The following is a 17039-nucleotide window of genomic DNA, read 5'->3' as shown; positions in this document are numbered from 1 at the left end:
CTTCAATTGTATTTTTTCTTTTTTCGTCACTACTTGTTTTTCTCATAAAATTGTGCGTTAATTTGTTGTTGAGTGCTTCGTTTATGGCGTCAACATTTATTTATTACTTTTTGGCAAACTTTATTGTAAATTTAGATTATTTATAGGTCGTTTCCTTTTAAGTTGAGTTTGTCAAGCATCCAGCAGTATTAAGGAGAAATACAACATTTTTAATTAATCTTATTTAATCTAATGACTCCTAATATTGAGCTACAGTGCTAAATACTATTCCAGAAATCGAATATTACTAGTCCAAGTCCGACACGGATTGGGCCACACCCAATTAAACATACACTTGATCTAAGTTCGACCCATTTACATACCATTAGTTACACCACTTCGGAGATCGTATCATGCTACGAAAAGTAGCTGCCAGTGCCAGCAAAAGAACCAACAATGGTCATTAGGATTCAAATCAATTCTTTCAACTGCAAGTTATATTTCCAATTCTCAAACATGAACATATGCGGAAACATAATATCATAATGATATTATGCAGGATCTTTATTTCCAAAAATTCAATAGAAAAAGTACAAGAAGCACAAAATAAAAACTCCATGACAAGCCAAAAACAGGAAACCATCGCGGGTGCATTGCTGTATCGATTATATCATTATATCATCATGTAATTATGCAGGATCTCTCTTTTCAAAAAATTCAATAGGAAAAGTACAAGCACAAAAAACTCCATGACAAGCCAAAAAACAAGAAACCATCGCGGGTGCATTGCTGTACCGGGGGAGGATCTGCAAACGTTTAACCTATGAAAGAGAGATTTAAACCGAGGTCCCTCCGATTAAAGGACGCCATCTGAACTGAGGAGAACAAAATATCATTACCCTGATAACCTTTATTCACAATTACAACAAAAAGAATATTGTGTATGTGAGTGGAGGGAGAGAGAGAGAGAGAGTTTAATTCAAGGCTTAGCCCACCATCCAAGCAACTCTAGGATGGCCTAAACAGGAGTTCTGCTTAATTATCTTTTAATCTGACAACTAAATTACAATTAGCGCCTTTCATGTTCTTTTCCATCACCAGCAGCTGAACTGTATTATCTCCTGGTCTTGTATGGCCCACCATTCAAATGTTGGTCCATGTAATTGCACAATCGTGTCCTTTGACATAAAGCGTAGAACATGGTTACCACAATCACAGCATTGTACAGAATCATACTCCTGCAATGTAGCAACCTTGGAGTGAATCACTGGGCAGCACCTGAACAAGAACTTGCCCACGCCCAGGAAAGTCTAGGCTGTGTTTTGCATGCATGACTAATGTTGGACAACCTTTCTCCCAACCCTCAGATTCTTCTGAAACGCCAGGCCATGCATGTTCAGGAACTCAAGAACATCCTCAGCCTCATGTTTCATTCCTGCATGCTCATAGAGATGAACTGCTGCACTTAGAATGAAAATATCAGGCTTCACAGTCCGATAAATGCTCCTGAAAAATGAAATTCCTTCATCCAAGCACCCGTTCTCCATATATGTCCTAAGCATTGTCCTGTAACATGAGATATCAGGTGCTATACCAGTTTCACTGATCCGTACATAGACTCTTTCAGCATCGGTAACCAGTCCAGCTTTGGAATAGGCAGTAATAATCTCATTGAAATATGCACAGGTGGGACGCAGTCCTTTGTTACGCATCACATGGATAATTTCCTCTGCTTCCAAGTACTTTTTACCTTCCAAGTATGCTCGAGTAAGTGCAAGATGTGTAAAGGTGTCTGGACAATATCCCTCACTTTGCATGGTCTGAAAAAGTTGCTGAGCTTGTTCATAAAGGCCCGCAACAGCAAAGGCATTGATCATGGTATCGTAGCTGATCTGCCGAAATGAAAATTACTTTGTTAGATGGCTCCAAAATCTTTTGTATAGGGGCAGTCATGAAAGGAGATAGTGCTGGAACACTGCCTTGATGACAATTCAGGAAAAGCATTCACTAGTAATTGGGTGCTAATCCTAGTGAAGTTACTTGGATGCTTTTGTCATGAACATTTACTTGCCTCGAAAATGGACTTGCTTGACAGATATGAAAATATCAGGTTCTACAATAGAAGTACAAAAACTAACTTCCTAAGGGACACACGGATTCTTCTGAAAAAGCAGCAACAGTAAACCAGAACCTGGTAGCATAATACCTTTCCAGGTCTTATTCCTTCTTTCTTCATCCCATTGAATAAAGCAAATGCCTCACTTGTTCTACCTACAGATACAGACCTCATTAGTAATGCAAGATAAGACCCATAGAAATGTAAAAGCACTGCTAAAGTGAGAACCAACTAAGCTACATTAAACTCCAAATAGATGAACAATAAAAGCAGGGCAAAGCAGAAAATTCTGATAACAAGGTTATGCTGATATAAATTCTAAGAGCTGGTTATACATCAATGAAAGCAACCAGCTTTATCCATGAATAATTTGATTAATTTCTAGCCAATTTCAAGTAGAATGTAGACATTGTTCAGTATTTTTAAACAAAAATACTAGTGATGGTTCATAATACTTTAGTCTTTAGAAAAAGGAACAGAAAAAAAGAGATCAAGATTTTCTATGTACGTATAGATGACCTATTGGTTGGAACAATTCTGAAAGATTATTTAAGTGAATAGAAGATGCCAAACATTGTCAATTTTAGAAGCTAGGCACCATAAAAGAAGACATTAACAAAAGTTTGCTTGAACTTTTTTTTTGTCATTATCATTGTGCTGAATCTAGCACTGCACTGAAAAAGTACTGAACAATCAGAAAAAGCTTTATTGGAAGTCTGAACCATATAATACCAGCTTTCCCATAACAAGTAATCATGTTTGTATATGCCTTCTCATCAACTTTAATATCAGCACTAAGCACTGTATTAAACATTTCAGAAGCTTTATCAAGATTTCCAGCTTTGCCATAGACACTGCATCAGAAGGGTTTTAAAGTTAACAAGAAGTTCATGGACAAATACTTGAAGAGATATTAAAGAGAACTTCTCGGAAAGCAAATAAGCTTTTCCAAAGATGAACACAAATATTGCCTTATCATTGTGCTATACGTCTGAAGTGAAGTAGGAACACCAGATGAAGCCATGCGATCATATATGTTGGCTGCCAATAACAGTTTACCTGCACAGGAGACAAACCTCATGATTTTAGGTTTTCTGTCTAATGGGTTGCCTAAAAAGCAAATATTGCTGGATATCTGCTACAGATGAGCACATAACTAGCAAGATATCACGTGCCTGATTCAAGCATTGCCTTAATAAATGTATTGTATGCAATAGTGTCAAGTTCCACATTTTCTTCGAAGCTTCTATGAATCATCATCTCTGCATCTTGAAACCTTCCTGTCAATGGAAAAAAGAAGCTTCAGCAAAGAAATAGAGAAAATAGAATATGAATGAACAGATTGGACAAGTAACGATACTAACAGTAATTCTAAGAAGAAATAGCATTAGTAGGGTTTTTCCTAGATAGAACAAAAGTCCAGACTGATATCCAAAGAAACAAGGAAACTTAGATTCCAAAATGGTTCTCCACATGTATTCGCAACATTGTCATCTAATAAGTTAAAGACCAGGTGGAAATAATCCAAAGACAAAATGACAAGATTACAGACGATTTTGAAACTTTTCTAACATATATCACATTTTCCATTCTACACAGAGATACATGTACATTTGTGTATCTACATGCAAATGTGCATTTTATCATATACAAAGAAGAATCAAAAGAAAAAAATTGATCCTCAGGCACCACTTGAAATGTAGAGGAGAGATGAACCAACAATTGAATAGAAAGGACAAATGAGTTCTCAAAGAAGTTGGTAATTACACAAGACCAAAATGTGCCACTTGAGCTTAGCTTTTATGTAATTTAAGAAATTTTTAGAGAATTTTGGTTTTTCTGCTAGATTGTATTTGTAGGTTGTAACTTGTAACCATACCATGATTAGTAAAAGCGTTCACCATAACACTGATAGTCACAGCATCCTGACCAAGACCTTGAGCAACCATTTCTTCATAAAGACGATTTGCTTCTTCCAGGTTACCACATCTGGCATAGGCATCAACCATAGAACTATATACAGGTCTTCCAACTGCAGAGGAACCTGTTACAGAATTGAACACTTTCTTTGCTTGTCTGAGTTGATGCTGCCTACCATAAAAACTGATCAAAGAAGCAATACTTGTATCTCCAGGCTTTTCACCTAGCTCAACCACAAGAAAATGGAGTTTTTCAGCCTTATTTATCTCACCTGCACACCACAAAGGATCCCTGTCAATGGCTAGGAAAGCATAGTTGGCTGAACAAGTACACAAGTTTAACCAACATGTACGCTTCTCATGAACAGAAAGCCCAAGAACTTGCCTGATTTAACAAATTTTCGTATCAGATGGCTTGCAGCTTCCAGGCCACCAGAAGTCTCCAAGAGAGATGTCAGGAAGCCATTGATTTTAATATCATCACCATTTCCCAAGTGCAGCTGAAGCATTAAACTGAGAGCCACAGCATCAGGTTTTTCCAAGGCCTTAAAAGTATTTTCTGCTTCAATCATTTTCCCAGATTCTCCATACATGCGAACCAAAGAAGTTTTTGTGAAATCATCCAATTCTAGTCCGTAACTTTGCATCTCATTCACGAGTTCCTCAGCTTGATTTACCAACCCTTCTTTACCATATACTTTGATGACAGTCCTGTACAAGGGCATATCAAACTTTATCTTTTTGTTTTTCAGATTAAGTATGAAAGCCTTAGCCTTTTTGAGTAAACCCAATTTTACATACAAACTAAGCAAGTCATTACAAGCAGAAGAATCAGGTGTACCCATCTTGGACATAACCTGGAACGTACTTTCAGCAGCCGCCACATCTTCCTTACAAACATGACAATGAAGAAGGGTGCTGTATGCAAACATGGAAAAGGGAATGTTTCTAGATTGCATCTGCTCCAAAAGGCTTAAGGCCATATCATATTTACCTGCATTGAGGCGGACTTGAACCATTGCTACATATGTTTTTTCCTCATTAAGAAGTCCCAACTGCTCAACCTCTTTAAAAGTACTTTCTGCTTCCATGTAAAGTCCAAGTTTTCCATATATCCTGATCATAATGCCATAGATGACTTCATCAGCAGCAATCTTATTTCTTGCCATCTCTGAGAAGAGTGCAAGAGCTTTTGTATATTCACCTTCCTTTTGGTAAAGAGACAACATTGAAGCATACATGTAGTTACTAGGAGTAACACCTTGGGATTTCATATCTTCATACAGCTCTACAGCATTAGCTTGTTGATTTAGTTTCAAACACAAGCTTATAAGAAGACTGTACGTTAATTCCTCAGGAACAAGTCCCGAATTTTTCATTCTCCTTAGTGTACATAAAGCTTCCTCCAGTAGCCCTTTTCTTGCATATGAATTTATTGCAATTGTATATGTGAAATGATTGGGAGTGACTGCTAATTCTATTATTTGCTCCCACATTCTTAGAACTTCCTCATGCAATGATTTTTTCTGCAGAGAAGAGATCATAAAATTTAATACTGCAATGGATGGAAGAATGCCCCGTTCACAAACAGCAGAATAAAATGACAGCATAGCTTTATGGCGGCCCCATCTAGCATATGTACAAAGCATAGTGCCACAAGCAACTTCATCTGGTTCACAACCAACTTCTATCATCTCCAAAAAAGTGTCCTCAGCAAGACTAATCTTCCCTGCTTGTCCATAGACCCGTAAAAGGAGAGTGTAGGCAATAACACTAGGTCTATAACAGAGCTGTGAGTGCAACACGCAATACATCAAATTAGAAGTAGATATTTCAAGACATTCAGAGGACAGACATTAGTAAGTAATTACTTGTGCACATACTCATGAGCCAACTTCATCGGTTAGAAACCTATGAATTTCAGTGTAAGCAAAGAGAATTAAAACAGCAGCAACCCAACTTGAGTACATAGGTAGGAACCTCTAAAATATGCAATACTGCGCCAATAAAATTTTGGAGAATTTTAAATACCTGTCTTCCATCCTTATAAAAATATGAACAAACTCGTATCCCTTTTGACTGCTTTCGTTTACTATCCCCCTTACCTCCTAGGTGTCCAGATTCTTAACCAATGGTTTTCAAACCCATTGGTAAATATCCACCTTCGATCGGCTCTAACCATTAACAGGCCGTTCTTACATTTCCAAGAAAAAATAGGCGCGATAGGAAAAGCCCACAAGTACATGGAAACAGATAGATGAGTGTCATCAACTCACTAAACCTCACGGTGAAGATTTTCTTGGGTTTTATCAGAATACAAGTAGGCGAGGAGCCAGTTCTATTAGCCCTACTGGTGGAAATTCTATAAAACTTGTATGCTTTGTCTCCTTTGTACAGTCAAAGGAAATGGGAGGAAAACCACCAGAATGGCATCCTCATTTTCCCGTGATGTGTAGCATCTGTTACAAATTAATATGCAGGTAGAGGTCTGCCAAACCGCACTATTTTTAATTTCAAAAAAAGGAAAACTTGGCTAGGAGAGCAGATAAATATACCAATACAAGCCCATGGAGAAAACACGTGTGTGTGAAAAAGAGAGAGAGAGAGAGAGACTCACCACCCACCTGCAATTTCATCCACCAAAAGAAATCCCTCGCCTGCCTCCAACCTCTCTGCTCCTTCAAGACGATGCACATCTCCCTGAACGTCAGCTTCGTGATGAACGAGCTCATAACTTGCCTCATGTCGTACGACCCCTCCGGCCTCGTCGACAATCCTCGCACCGTCTTGATTGCCGCGACGACGTGCTTCCCGTAGATGTGGCCGTCCCTGTCGTCCTTTAACAGCTGAGCCATCTGCTCCGGCGTCCTCCTGATCCATTTAGGTGCCTGTGCTTGGGACCCCTGGTTCCTCCGCAGCACGCTTAGGTATCTTGCCCGCTCCTTTATTATACGCCGGGCGTCATCGTCCGATAGAGGCTTCTTCCGGAGGTTTCTTCTAAAGGTTTTCCTCGAATTTCCATCACTCAGAGTCCAGTTTGCAGAGACACTGGGTACCGAAGCAAAGAGACTCGTGTTCCTGTCGTTTCTGGGTTTTAAGGGTTTTAGGGATTTGGGGAGCGGAGGGAAGAAGTAAGGAAGTGGGTGCTGTCCAGGAGGAGAGTAAGGTGGAAGGAAGGAAGAATTTAGTAGTGTCTCCATCAAGCCATGTGCAGGAATTCAGTGACCCTGACCTGACCCTTTCACTTCGGAAGAACGAGGGAAGAAGAAGCGGGGCCAGAGGCCCAGAAGCAGAGAAACAAGACAGTTCTCAAGAGGGAGGAACATTGTGGGTCTGTGACAGTACTCGAGAAAACCGTTGGACCTAGTTCCTATCCAACGGTTCTCATGCATATTTGATTTGCCAATTTTTTTCCCAGAACCCATTTTTTGCCCATCAATCACGATTCACCGTCCGGGACACCACCCGACGTGTTTGGCAACAACTCTAGTAAGCACTCTCAGACAGACGGTGAGGTCATCTAATGCTCACTGAATTATGAAGACCTCACAAGCTATCACAAGAAAGATTATTATGGGCCACAAATATCAGCTTTTTTTTTGTGGAAATGGGAACCCATTTAGTAAAATCGTCTTTCGAGGACTCCCCATTTGGCAAATCTTCCTTTTGTTCACGAGGGACCGTGATGCCTTTCTAAACTACAGAGGATATACCCGAACTCTTATTTCTGGTGCACAATCCTAGGACATGTAAATTTCCGCCCAAAAAACAGCAGGATAAGGTCTCAATTTTCATCATGGGTTTACAGGAAGAAGAAACGAAATGCGAAAATGTTCAGCCAAACCAATCTTTTAATAAACCGACTTTCAAGCTGAGGTTTGACTCGTACAGGTGTGCTTACATTTTACAGAAAAATGATGGAGGATAACGGCCTTGAGCAGCTCATTAATACTGCATATTCGTTTGTCAGTCGCAACCAACTGCATCAATACTGGCGGGTAAAAGTAACTCAGCCAATTGACAACGTGACTAATCAAAGATGCGATCAGCCGATTGGAAAACGATTTTACGAGAACCAAATTTTCTCCCACAAGAAGATCATCGGATCGAGGCAACCAACATTCGTACTCAGAAATGGCATTGATGCACTCAAACTTTGTTTAATGAATATTATGAATTCAGGACTCGTATAACTTGACCAAATTAAACCACTACAAAATTTCTCCCTTGCCCTCTTAACAGCAAGTGACCATGCTACGGAGAAGACCCTTCTTGGTAAGAGACACTGTTCCTGCTTCCGCACAAATAATCAAACGCAATCAATGACTCATTTTACATAGACTTAGGCAGGCAGTCCGAGGCAGATATGAAAACTGTTCAAGCCAAGGAGACCAAATCGGGAAGCCGACAGTACAATTGCATTTCCCCGTGATATCATCTAAACTCGACCTATCGAGAAGCTATCGCGGCTCATGAGTCCTCATCGGAATCATTGAATGTGATTTTAGTAGCTTTGGGGGCATCAGCCGCAACCTCCTTGAAGTGTGCACCATATAACTTCGATTCCTGCAAGAAACCCAACGAACGAATTACAACGACCAACAGAACACGGTTGCAGCCCACTCCGGTCAAGCAAAACTCTCTCAATGAGTACCTTTTTTTTGACGTGTGTGCCAAACTTCAGCAGCGCTTGTGGTATAACTTGCCCAGCTTCTCTTAGTACATTGACAAGCTCACCAGCAAGCCCCTGCAAGGAGGGAGAGCAGCGTCACATTTTTTCCATATTGTGGACAATTTCAAGAATAATTGCAATGGAGGAAACAGTAATGGTAGTCTCGAAAAATGCATTTCAGAGACCCTACTTGGAGAAACAATGATATTAAACTCGCTCGCTCCACCTACTACCCGCAAAACACCATGGTAGCAGCTTCATACCTTATTTTCCTGCGTAAAGAAAGTGTGCGCAACACCCTTCTTTCCAGCTCGCCCTGTCCTACCTATCCTGTGGACATAGTCCTCCGTGGTAAGAGGAAAGCTGTAGTTTATTACAACCTCAACATTTGGAATATCTAACCCTCTAGAAGCCACATCAGTAGCAATCTGCATAAAACCAGGTGCACAAAAGTTGGTTAACACCAAGACAGTTTGCAAAAGTACAGACAAGCTGACCATTATCTCCACCCTAGCACTCACTAATCCTAGGAAGGGAACTTGAAAAATTTTGTACGTATCTACTACATACGTATACATGTGTACATGCTCGTGTGTGCCTATGCAGTATGTACACAAAACTATATCCAAATTTTGTAGACTCAAAAATATATTTAAGGATTTGATTTTTCACTAAAATTACTGACTAAATTTGGGCCTGCATAAACTGATCCGCCACATCCCACTTATGTCCAAGCACCATTGTTCCATAGCTGCCCATATCGACACAGGTACTTGGACATAAGTGGTGTAGTAGCATCCATGGCACTTGGACATCATTTTGCTTTTATATACAAGGAATGACAACAGAAACCTTCATAAAAATAAACATTACTTATATAATAAGTTCTCACCATTAGAGGGCATTTTCCCTCCTTGAAGAGAGAGAGTGCGTTTGTTCGTTGAGCCTGAGCTTTGTCACCGTGCACAGAGACTACTTTCCAACCCCTACAGATCAACCATACCCCAGTTACAATAGTTAGCACCGTCAAAATACAATGTAACAATATTAAATAAAATATCCAGCTATTAAGTAGTTATCTAAGATAAAACAGCATATCATGTTCTTCAAAATGGTATAAAATGAACAAAACATAGAATAAAACACTACATAAATGGCACCTTTTCTGAAGCATGATTTCAACTCGAGAAGCTTCCTTCTTGTACAGCACAAATACCAAAACCCTGTTCCTGTCAAGAACCTAATATCAGCAAACAATAGTCCCATAGCTAAGGATTTTCGAGATTGGACAACGATTTGTTTAAATGATCTAATGGGAAATACTAGAGATGATTATAAAAATGGACAGGCAAATGGTGAAACAATGTACACAAACTCTCTCAGCAAATAATTCAGCGTTCTGAAGCATGAACAACTCCATTCACATGCCTTATATAGTAAAAGCTCAGGAAAAAAAAAATCTTTCTGAAAGAATAAATAAATCCATCTTGGTAGACCAGATATAATTTTGTAGAGAGTTAGTCTGTCACTAAAAAACAGCCATCAAATAAGCAGTAGTGATGGTTTATGGTGCAGAAGCAGTTCATGATGTTTTTCACAGCAAAGCAAGGTACTTTTAGCCATGGATTGTTAAGGTCATCCTGCAACATCAGGCACACTGTAGTATAAAATTCTCTTGATCTCCTATATCTATTAAGGTTTTGTTTCTAAAGTCATACCAAGATGAAGACGGGACAGAGCCTCCAAGCTAGATCATCTAACAAACTCCGATAAATTTTCTGGCATCATGCTAGAACCAGTATAATTCATTCAAAGAAGCATATGTTTTTGACATCTACATATGACAACAAATACCTCTGGGACTGGTGATACTTTTCAAGCAAGGCAACTAAACGTGCATCACGTGATCGATCGTCCAAAACCTGTTTGATAATAAATTAAGATGTACTAACAAAGTTTAGGAATTAGCTGAATAGCAAACCCAATTTATCATCACAATATACCTCCACTATTTGCATCACATCATGGTTTGCAGCCAAATCCTCAGAACCCACAACAACCTGGAAATAGCAGATTTTCTTAGCATTTATGCAGTCCAGAATGAGGAAAAGAAGGGGAGTGAGGTGAGCACTCAGGTGATTCAATATCGACAGTATCAAAACTACACCTTCACGGGGTTTGGGTCCATAAATTCTTGGGCTAACTGGTGAACAGCAAGAGGCCATGTGGCACTAAACATAACGGTCTGCCGTTCTGCAAAAAATGATAGTATTCACAAGCTACATTAAAGATCTAACTGTCAAAGTAAGAAGGCAGCACAGGTTCATCAAGGTCTAAAAGGGACTAGTCAAGACTGGTAGTCCAAATAATAAATATATTTATAGAAAAAGAGAGAGGGAAAGATTAATAATGAAGACAAAAAGACATAATTAGCTAGTTAGTCTGGTAACTTTATGTATGTGTGTGTGTGTAGAGAGAGAGAGAGAGAGAGAGAGAGAGAGAGAGAGAGGACGGAGATGGAGAGGTACCAACGAAAAAGAAAAGACACATAAACATACTAATCATTCATCTGGTCATGAACCATGCTAGACTAGATCAGTCTGCTGGACACCAACCAGGTCTACTACTCGGCCAACTAGTCCCTAGATTGACAACAAAGTCAAAAATGGGAAACAACTCAAAAAATACTTGTAGAGGTTCAACATTTGAAAGATGAACCATAATGCAATAAACAAGCACAATCTATCAGTCATAGTAGTAGCACATACTGGAATTTGTCTGGCTCACAATAGCACGCACTTCAGGTTCGAATCCCATATCAAGCATTCGATCTGCTTCATCTAGAACCTACAGGAAGTGAATAACTTCAGACACGTCAACCACCAGTTTATCACAACTGCTCACACACAGCAAGGAGTTAGTTTCCTGGAAAGAAAAAGCATGTCCATGATTATGTGCATATTTATAAGTTTGATTCAAGAAATTTGCTTGGACATAACATTACACTAAAGAATTCAAAATGAGGGAAATGCTCAATAAGAACTTATAAATACCCTTCGGCATCAAAAAGTGAAAAAATGAAAAAAGTGAAAAAAAAATGAAAAAAATAAAAATAAAAAAACATATTTTTCATTTTAAATGTTTTTTTAGTTTAAAATGGCCAGTTAATTTATCGCATTTTTTCGCGTTTTTTTTTTCAAAAAGAATGCATTTTCTGTGAATACTTCACACCCATCAATGGTACAGGATGTTTTAAGTTTCTAACTGAGGTCCAAGTTACTGCTTTCAGCTAGGGCAGTTCATTGAGTCGAGTAACTCAAGCTCAATTCGTTTATTAATCAGTAGAGTTTGAGCTATGGACTCGTTTAAGTAAACAAGTTAAGCTCAAGCTAGGCAGGCACAGAAAGTGAATATGTAGAAGGTGATTCATAATATCATCACAAAAAAGCAAGTATTACAATGGTTTCCCGGTGGCTAACAAGGGCCAGGTTCATATCTGGTTGTCTCCATTGACGTTAAAAAATAAATTTTTTTAATAAACGGCTTGGTTAAGCTCAAGCCAAATCTCAGCTCGAATTTAACTGAACCGAGTTTGAGCCTCCTCAAGCTCAAGTTAATTCAAGTCAAACTCAAGTTGTCCCCATTAAGAATTGAGCTGAGTTTGAGATGGCCCAGCTCCGCTCAAACTTGAGTCATGTACTTTCAGCTCCATCCAGCCTCTTTAAATGCATAGGAAGATTGCCCCCGTTCATTGCGTCAGCAGAGGTCAAACCTATAAAGGATTCAGGCTTGGCAGGTCTGAATGCCTAGTCAAGACTCAAAACCTCACTAATGAATATTCTGGGAAAGAATCTTTTAGCAGCAAAAGTTAAACATGGTTCAAACTGGGAAAGAATCTTTTAGCAGCAAAAGTTAAACATGGTTCAAAGGAAGTTGACAACAAAATCAAGCAGAAGAGAGATATAGAATATTACGAACTACGAAGATCTTTAAAGTAAACACCAATTAGAAAAGAAAAAAGTAATTATCTGCAGTCAAAAACCAAGTAGAGACCATTCTCAAAATTCAGGATTCATACCATACAAAAAATTGGCACCATAGTTACTGTGTGGCCAATGTTTTCACCAAAGCAATGCACGAAAACCAAAGGCCTCTGTCAGAAAGAGAGAGAGAGAGAGAGAGAGAGAAAGAAGGAAAGAAAGAAAGAGAGAGTGCTCAGCAGCTGTTTTGAAATGAATGGATATGCTGGTGTCTTCAGAGTATCTGAATCTCAGGTTAACGAGAAAAACATCATTGCACCCTCTACAAACTTCCGAATTTCTTTTTGTCAGTAGTAAGAAAGCTCTAAGAAGGAAAAAGGGATGACAAAATAGCAGTTTATAACTTTATGGGATGTCATTAGGGCTCACATGACCCGAGTTCAAGCCTAGGTGAGAGAGCTTCAGCATGTGTGATCATTGATGACCTATACAAGGAGTCTGCTAGAAAAGAAACCGAAACAGCGACCTATTGTGTGTGTCTGTGAAGGAGAGAGAAGGTGCTCAGCAGTTGTTTTGCAATGAATGGATATATTTTGTTGTCTTCAGATTATCTGAAGCTCAGATTAACGAGAAAAACATCATTGCACCTTCTATGAACTTTTGATAACCATTCCTCTTGACATACTATAAGGCTTTACCATAAAAATCTAAACATCAAAAAAATTCGCTGCCAAAGGAAAACCATTTCAATTTTTTTGGACATTGGCAAAAAAGTTACCATTGAGTAACTCCTATGCCATGGAATTTGGACTCACCATTGACAGTAAATCTTCAAAAATAACTCCTTTGCTAGCATATGAGTTACTTCAAGAATAAAAAAGTTTCTCCTTATGCTGAAAACGTACAGAACTGAATCCTAACAAAAGTAGAACACATGGAAAGAAACACAAACTAAACCTATTCATTCAACCATTTCTTCTCAACTACACTCCAGAAAAGCAGATATCTACAAGGACTGTCCCTGCACATTGAAATGGTAAATCTGAAACTTTAAAAAAAAAAAAGAACACATGCAGAAATGATTGAAATAGTCTGAACTTTAACTAAAAGCATAAAAAAAAATGAAGAGCTCAGAAGGTGGTGTACTCACTACAAAAGAGACCTCCTTGAGGCAGCAAATGCCCATTTCAATCAAATCTTTTAATCTTCCTGGAGTCCCAACAACAATATCCTAAAATTATGACCGAGATTCAGTAAATAAACAAAAAAAATGCATGCTGCTGGAGAGCAGTCTCTGCCATAACCCTTGTACATGTGGGGGGAAAAAATAAAATGCTACATATGATTAAGAGAAACCAAGAAAAACACTTCCTAACAAAAGGCATGATTTCAAACTGAAGATAAGAAAGTTGTCAATTTAGAAAATGGTCAAATACAACTAACGTAGAAAAAAAAGGTAACCATATAAAAATTTCAATATTTATCCATATGAACTCATCAATTCAGTAGTTTTTAGAACTGAACACAGATGACATGGCCAGTGCAGCATAAGCTTATAAACACAAGCAGAACGACACAAATAACAGAGTCTGTTTCCATTATGCCATTACCTAACTCATTTTCTTTTTAGGTCAGGCCTAATCAAGCTCAATTTGAAATTTTGAACTACCTTTAGCCAATGCTAATCCATCATTTTCATGCTCATTGTGCCAAACTCTAGATAAGCTTACCAAGTACGAACCCATCCCAATCTTAGTATGACCATGCATTTAAAGCATAACAAAATAGGTGGAGCAAATGACTTACAATGCCAGACTTCAAGGAAGATATTTGCTTTTCTTTAGAAGTTCCGCCATACAAACAAACTGTCTTCAAGCCACATGGTCTTCCAGAATCTGATAGGACATCAGCAATCTGTAATGCACCAAACAGAAGGAAAAACACAATTAATGGAAATAAGGTCCAAGCAAGGTGAAAATAACAACTGGATTGATAATATGTCAGCAATCTAGTCTAGTAGTTGAAGTTTTAACTTTTAACCATCATCTTGCAGTAATAGAAAGCAAACCCAATGAAACCATATCAGATTTTCTGGACAATTAAAAATTGATGGAAAGACACTACTGGCCACCACAAAATTTCCAACAAATTTATAAAAGCTACATATTGCACACAGGTCCACAAAAGTTTGTGTGTGTGGAATCCTCTCGTGAAATCAAGATACAAGATAGCCAAAACGATCATGAGCATAAACCATAAGGGAAGAAAGAAGAGGAGGGACGACATACTTGTTGAGCAAGCTCCCTTGTAGGTGAAAGGACAAGACAAAGAGGCAACCTTTTCCGGCCTTGCTTGCTGTTGACCTTCTGCAGAATATGCATCAAAGCTGGAACACCAAATGCTAAGGTTTTACCTGCAATGATTGCACACAGTAAGCTGAACTAGACAATACGAGTAGAAGTAAAAACATGGCTCCGTGTGAACCAACGTTGTACATGAAATTAGATGAATGTTGAGCTCATTTGTAAAGAGCACTGAAAAGAATTTGAAAGTGATGTAGGACTGGCTCCACGTAATATGCCTATTCTGGAAGTTGCACGGGTAATGACTTCAGTTTGATTTTAATTATCCAAATGGCAAGCATAACGGACGTGGAAAAAAGTGAATAAAAACAACCTGAACCAGTTGCTGCGATTCCAATGAAATCCCGGCCGTCCAAGAGAAAAGGCCACGCCCTTGACTGGATGGGCGAAGGCTTGCTGAATGTCATGCAACAATGAAGAACCTCGCGAGGCAATCCCGAGTCCACAAATGACTTAAACGCCGTATACTTCGGCAATTCGACGTCGTTCCCAGAAACAGTCACTACCTTCTCCTTAAAGTCCCGCTCATCTCCCTTCTCCACTCCAGTTTTTTCAACGCCGTTGCCCTTAGTTCCACTCTCATAATTGTTTTGCGCTTTTACCACTCCATTGCATTTTTTCTCCAGCTTCGTCAAATTCTCATCTGGTTTTCCAACTAATGCCGACTCCACTGTTCCATTCTCTTCTTTCCCTTTCTTCTTCTTCATCCTCCTCACGTCCGCATAATCGCCTTCATTCCACTTATCCGTTTCCTCGGCCTTCACCACTCCATTCGATTCAAACTCCACCGTAGCCCCTTCTTTCGCCAACTTCTTCTGCTTTTTCTTCCCAGGTCGAACCTTCCCTGAGCCACCGTTTTCGGAAACCCGCACAGCTTCCCCCTCCCTATCAGAACATCCCTCACCGGCTTCCTCCACTCCGTGCAAACAGTTCTCCTTCAAAGATTTATCCCGTTTCTTCCTCTTCTTCTTGGACCCATGGCCATTCTCTTGAAACGTCCCAATCGATTGCGGTTCAGCGTCCGGAAGGCGACCTACTTCTCCGTCCATCTCCAATCCTCCGCCGTTCTCGGCCTTCCTCTGTCCCTTCTCCTTCTTCTTCGCCTTCGCAGACTCCATCTCCTTCCCCTCAGCGGTTCCTAGGGTTTCTGGGTCGCCGTCTTCGTGCTGTTGCCGTTTCCTTCCCATTTTAGAAGCGAACCAGAAAGGAGGCCCCGGAACAAGGGAGGAATGAAGCCCCCTCCCAGGGTTTTAACAGGAAGGCTTTCGTGCTAGGGTTTTGCGGCCTGGCGTGAGATGGATCGGGCCATGATCCGGAATAGATCTGGTTTATGGTTTCTTTGATCACTGGTTTTAATGGACCAATCGGACTCATTGGATCCGGATGAGATCTACATACACATATTAGTTTTCATATCAAGATAAAATTTTAATTCCATGCAAAATTTCTCTTATTTAGAAATCCACACATCTTTTACATGTAACTTTGAAATGCATTCGGATGTTTATAAGTTTCATTGTAAGCTAACTTTTCTTAGTATTTATGATACTGAAGTCTACCTTTGCTATTGCTTCAAATCCAAACATCAATTTTGCTTCTCTCCTAATATTGGTGATGATCAATTTGGTTTCAAAACTGACTTGACCAACAACATCGAGTGAATTGTGCTGATATATTGTATTTTTTTCCATGTAATCCAAAGTAAAACAGTTTTACCTAAAACAAACAAAGGGGCCATTTGATTGCTTCCAATCTAAAATGATTAGGTGACTCTATTTAACTAAAGTTGTTATTGTTCATCACTCATATATATAGGGAGAGAGAAAAAAAACAAGTTGTTTTTTAATATATGTATATATATTGCAAAATATAAAAGCCAAGTTGTTTTTTAAATAATTTAAAATGCCCTTCTAAAGAGACAAATGAGTTTAGGAAACTCATTCATTTATGTTTTTCTCCTTCCCTTTCCTCATTTTAAGGGCTCATTGGACCCTTAAAAAACAAAGTAGC

The 17039-nt window shown here is 39.1% G+C and overlaps 2 protein-coding genes across 6 annotated transcripts; both read right to left on the bottom strand.

The window, feature by feature from the left end:
* Positions 1–855: 855 nt before the first annotated feature.
* Positions 856–7507, bottom strand: LOC116252782 (pentatricopeptide repeat-containing protein At5g27270). 3 transcript variants are annotated; one of them, XM_031627314.2, is made up of 8 exons: positions 6639–7500; positions 4400–5540; positions 3975–4286; positions 3271–3375; positions 3067–3154; positions 2828–2949; positions 2186–2250; positions 856–1871 (listed from the first exon to the last, which is right to left on the bottom strand). In XM_031627314.2, the coding sequence occupies exons 1-8, from the start codon at positions 7212–7214 to the stop codon at positions 1314–1316; spliced, it is 2967 nt and encodes a 988-aa protein (XP_031483174.1). In that variant the 5' UTR covers positions 7215–7500; the 3' UTR covers positions 856–1313. The 3 variants fall into 3 exon arrangements, with proteins under 3 accessions (XP_031483174.1, XP_031483173.1, XP_031483175.1); XM_031627313.2 differs by having other exon boundaries at positions 4400–5804; positions 6639–7499; XM_031627315.2 differs by having other exon boundaries at positions 1733–1871; positions 2186–2246; positions 4400–5804; positions 6639–7507.
* Positions 7508–8139: 632 nt separating this feature from the next.
* LOC116252812 (DEAD-box ATP-dependent RNA helicase 5) lies at positions 8140–16262 on the bottom strand. Of its 3 annotated transcripts, none has more exons than XM_050077319.1 (14): positions 15343–16262; positions 14955–15079; positions 14473–14580; positions 13817–13897; positions 12765–12839; positions 11455–11533; positions 10854–10939; positions 10690–10746; positions 10541–10608; positions 9847–9909; positions 9579–9672; positions 8950–9114; positions 8669–8761; positions 8140–8580 (listed from the first exon to the last, which is right to left on the bottom strand). In XM_050077319.1, the coding sequence occupies exons 1-14, from the start codon at positions 16214–16216 to the stop codon at positions 8485–8487; spliced, it is 2064 nt and encodes a 687-aa protein (XP_049933276.1). In that variant the 5' UTR covers positions 16217–16262; the 3' UTR covers positions 8140–8484. The 3 variants fall into 3 exon arrangements, with proteins under 3 accessions (XP_049933276.1, XP_049933275.1, XP_031483224.1); XM_050077318.1 differs by having other exon boundaries at positions 9847–9915; positions 15343–16261; XM_031627364.2 differs by lacking the exon at positions 12765–12839 and having other exon boundaries at positions 9847–9915; positions 15343–16261.
* Positions 16263–17039: the final 777 nt, after the last annotated feature.

Source organism: Nymphaea colorata, chromosome 4 (assembly GCF_008831285.2).
Source record: "Nymphaea colorata isolate Beijing-Zhang1983 chromosome 4, ASM883128v2, whole genome shotgun sequence".
Classification (NCBI taxonomy): Eukaryota; Viridiplantae; Streptophyta; class Magnoliopsida; order Nymphaeales; family Nymphaeaceae; genus Nymphaea; species Nymphaea colorata.
This window is presented reverse-complemented; position numbering and strand designations above follow the sequence as displayed.

Bases quoted from the DNA above. Each gene is read 5' to 3' on its own strand.
- LOC116252782 (XM_031627313.2), bottom strand. From the start codon at position 7,214: ATGGAGACACTACTAAATTCTTCCTTCCTTCCACCTTACTCTCCTCCT. The intron at 4,287-4,399 runs GCAAGTTCTTGG...TGTGGTGTGCAG, and splicing joins ACGAAAATTTGTTAAATCAG to GTGAGATAAATAAGGCTGAA. The intron at 3,376-3,974 runs GTATGGTTACAA...TTCCATTGACAG, and splicing joins GAACGCTTTTACTAATCATG to GAAGGTTTCAAGATGCAGAG.
- LOC116252812 (XM_050077318.1), bottom strand. From the start codon at position 16,216: ATGGGAAGGAAACGGCAACAGCACGAAGACGGCGACCCAGAAACCCTA. The intron at 12,840-13,816 runs GTGAGTACACCA...TCTTTCTGACAG, and splicing joins TCAAGGAGGTCTCTTTTGTA to AGGCCTTTGGTTTTCGTGCA. The intron at 10,940-11,454 runs GTATGTGCTACT...CATTTTTTGCAG, and splicing joins TGTGAGCCAGACAAATTCCA to AACGGCAGACCGTTATGTTT.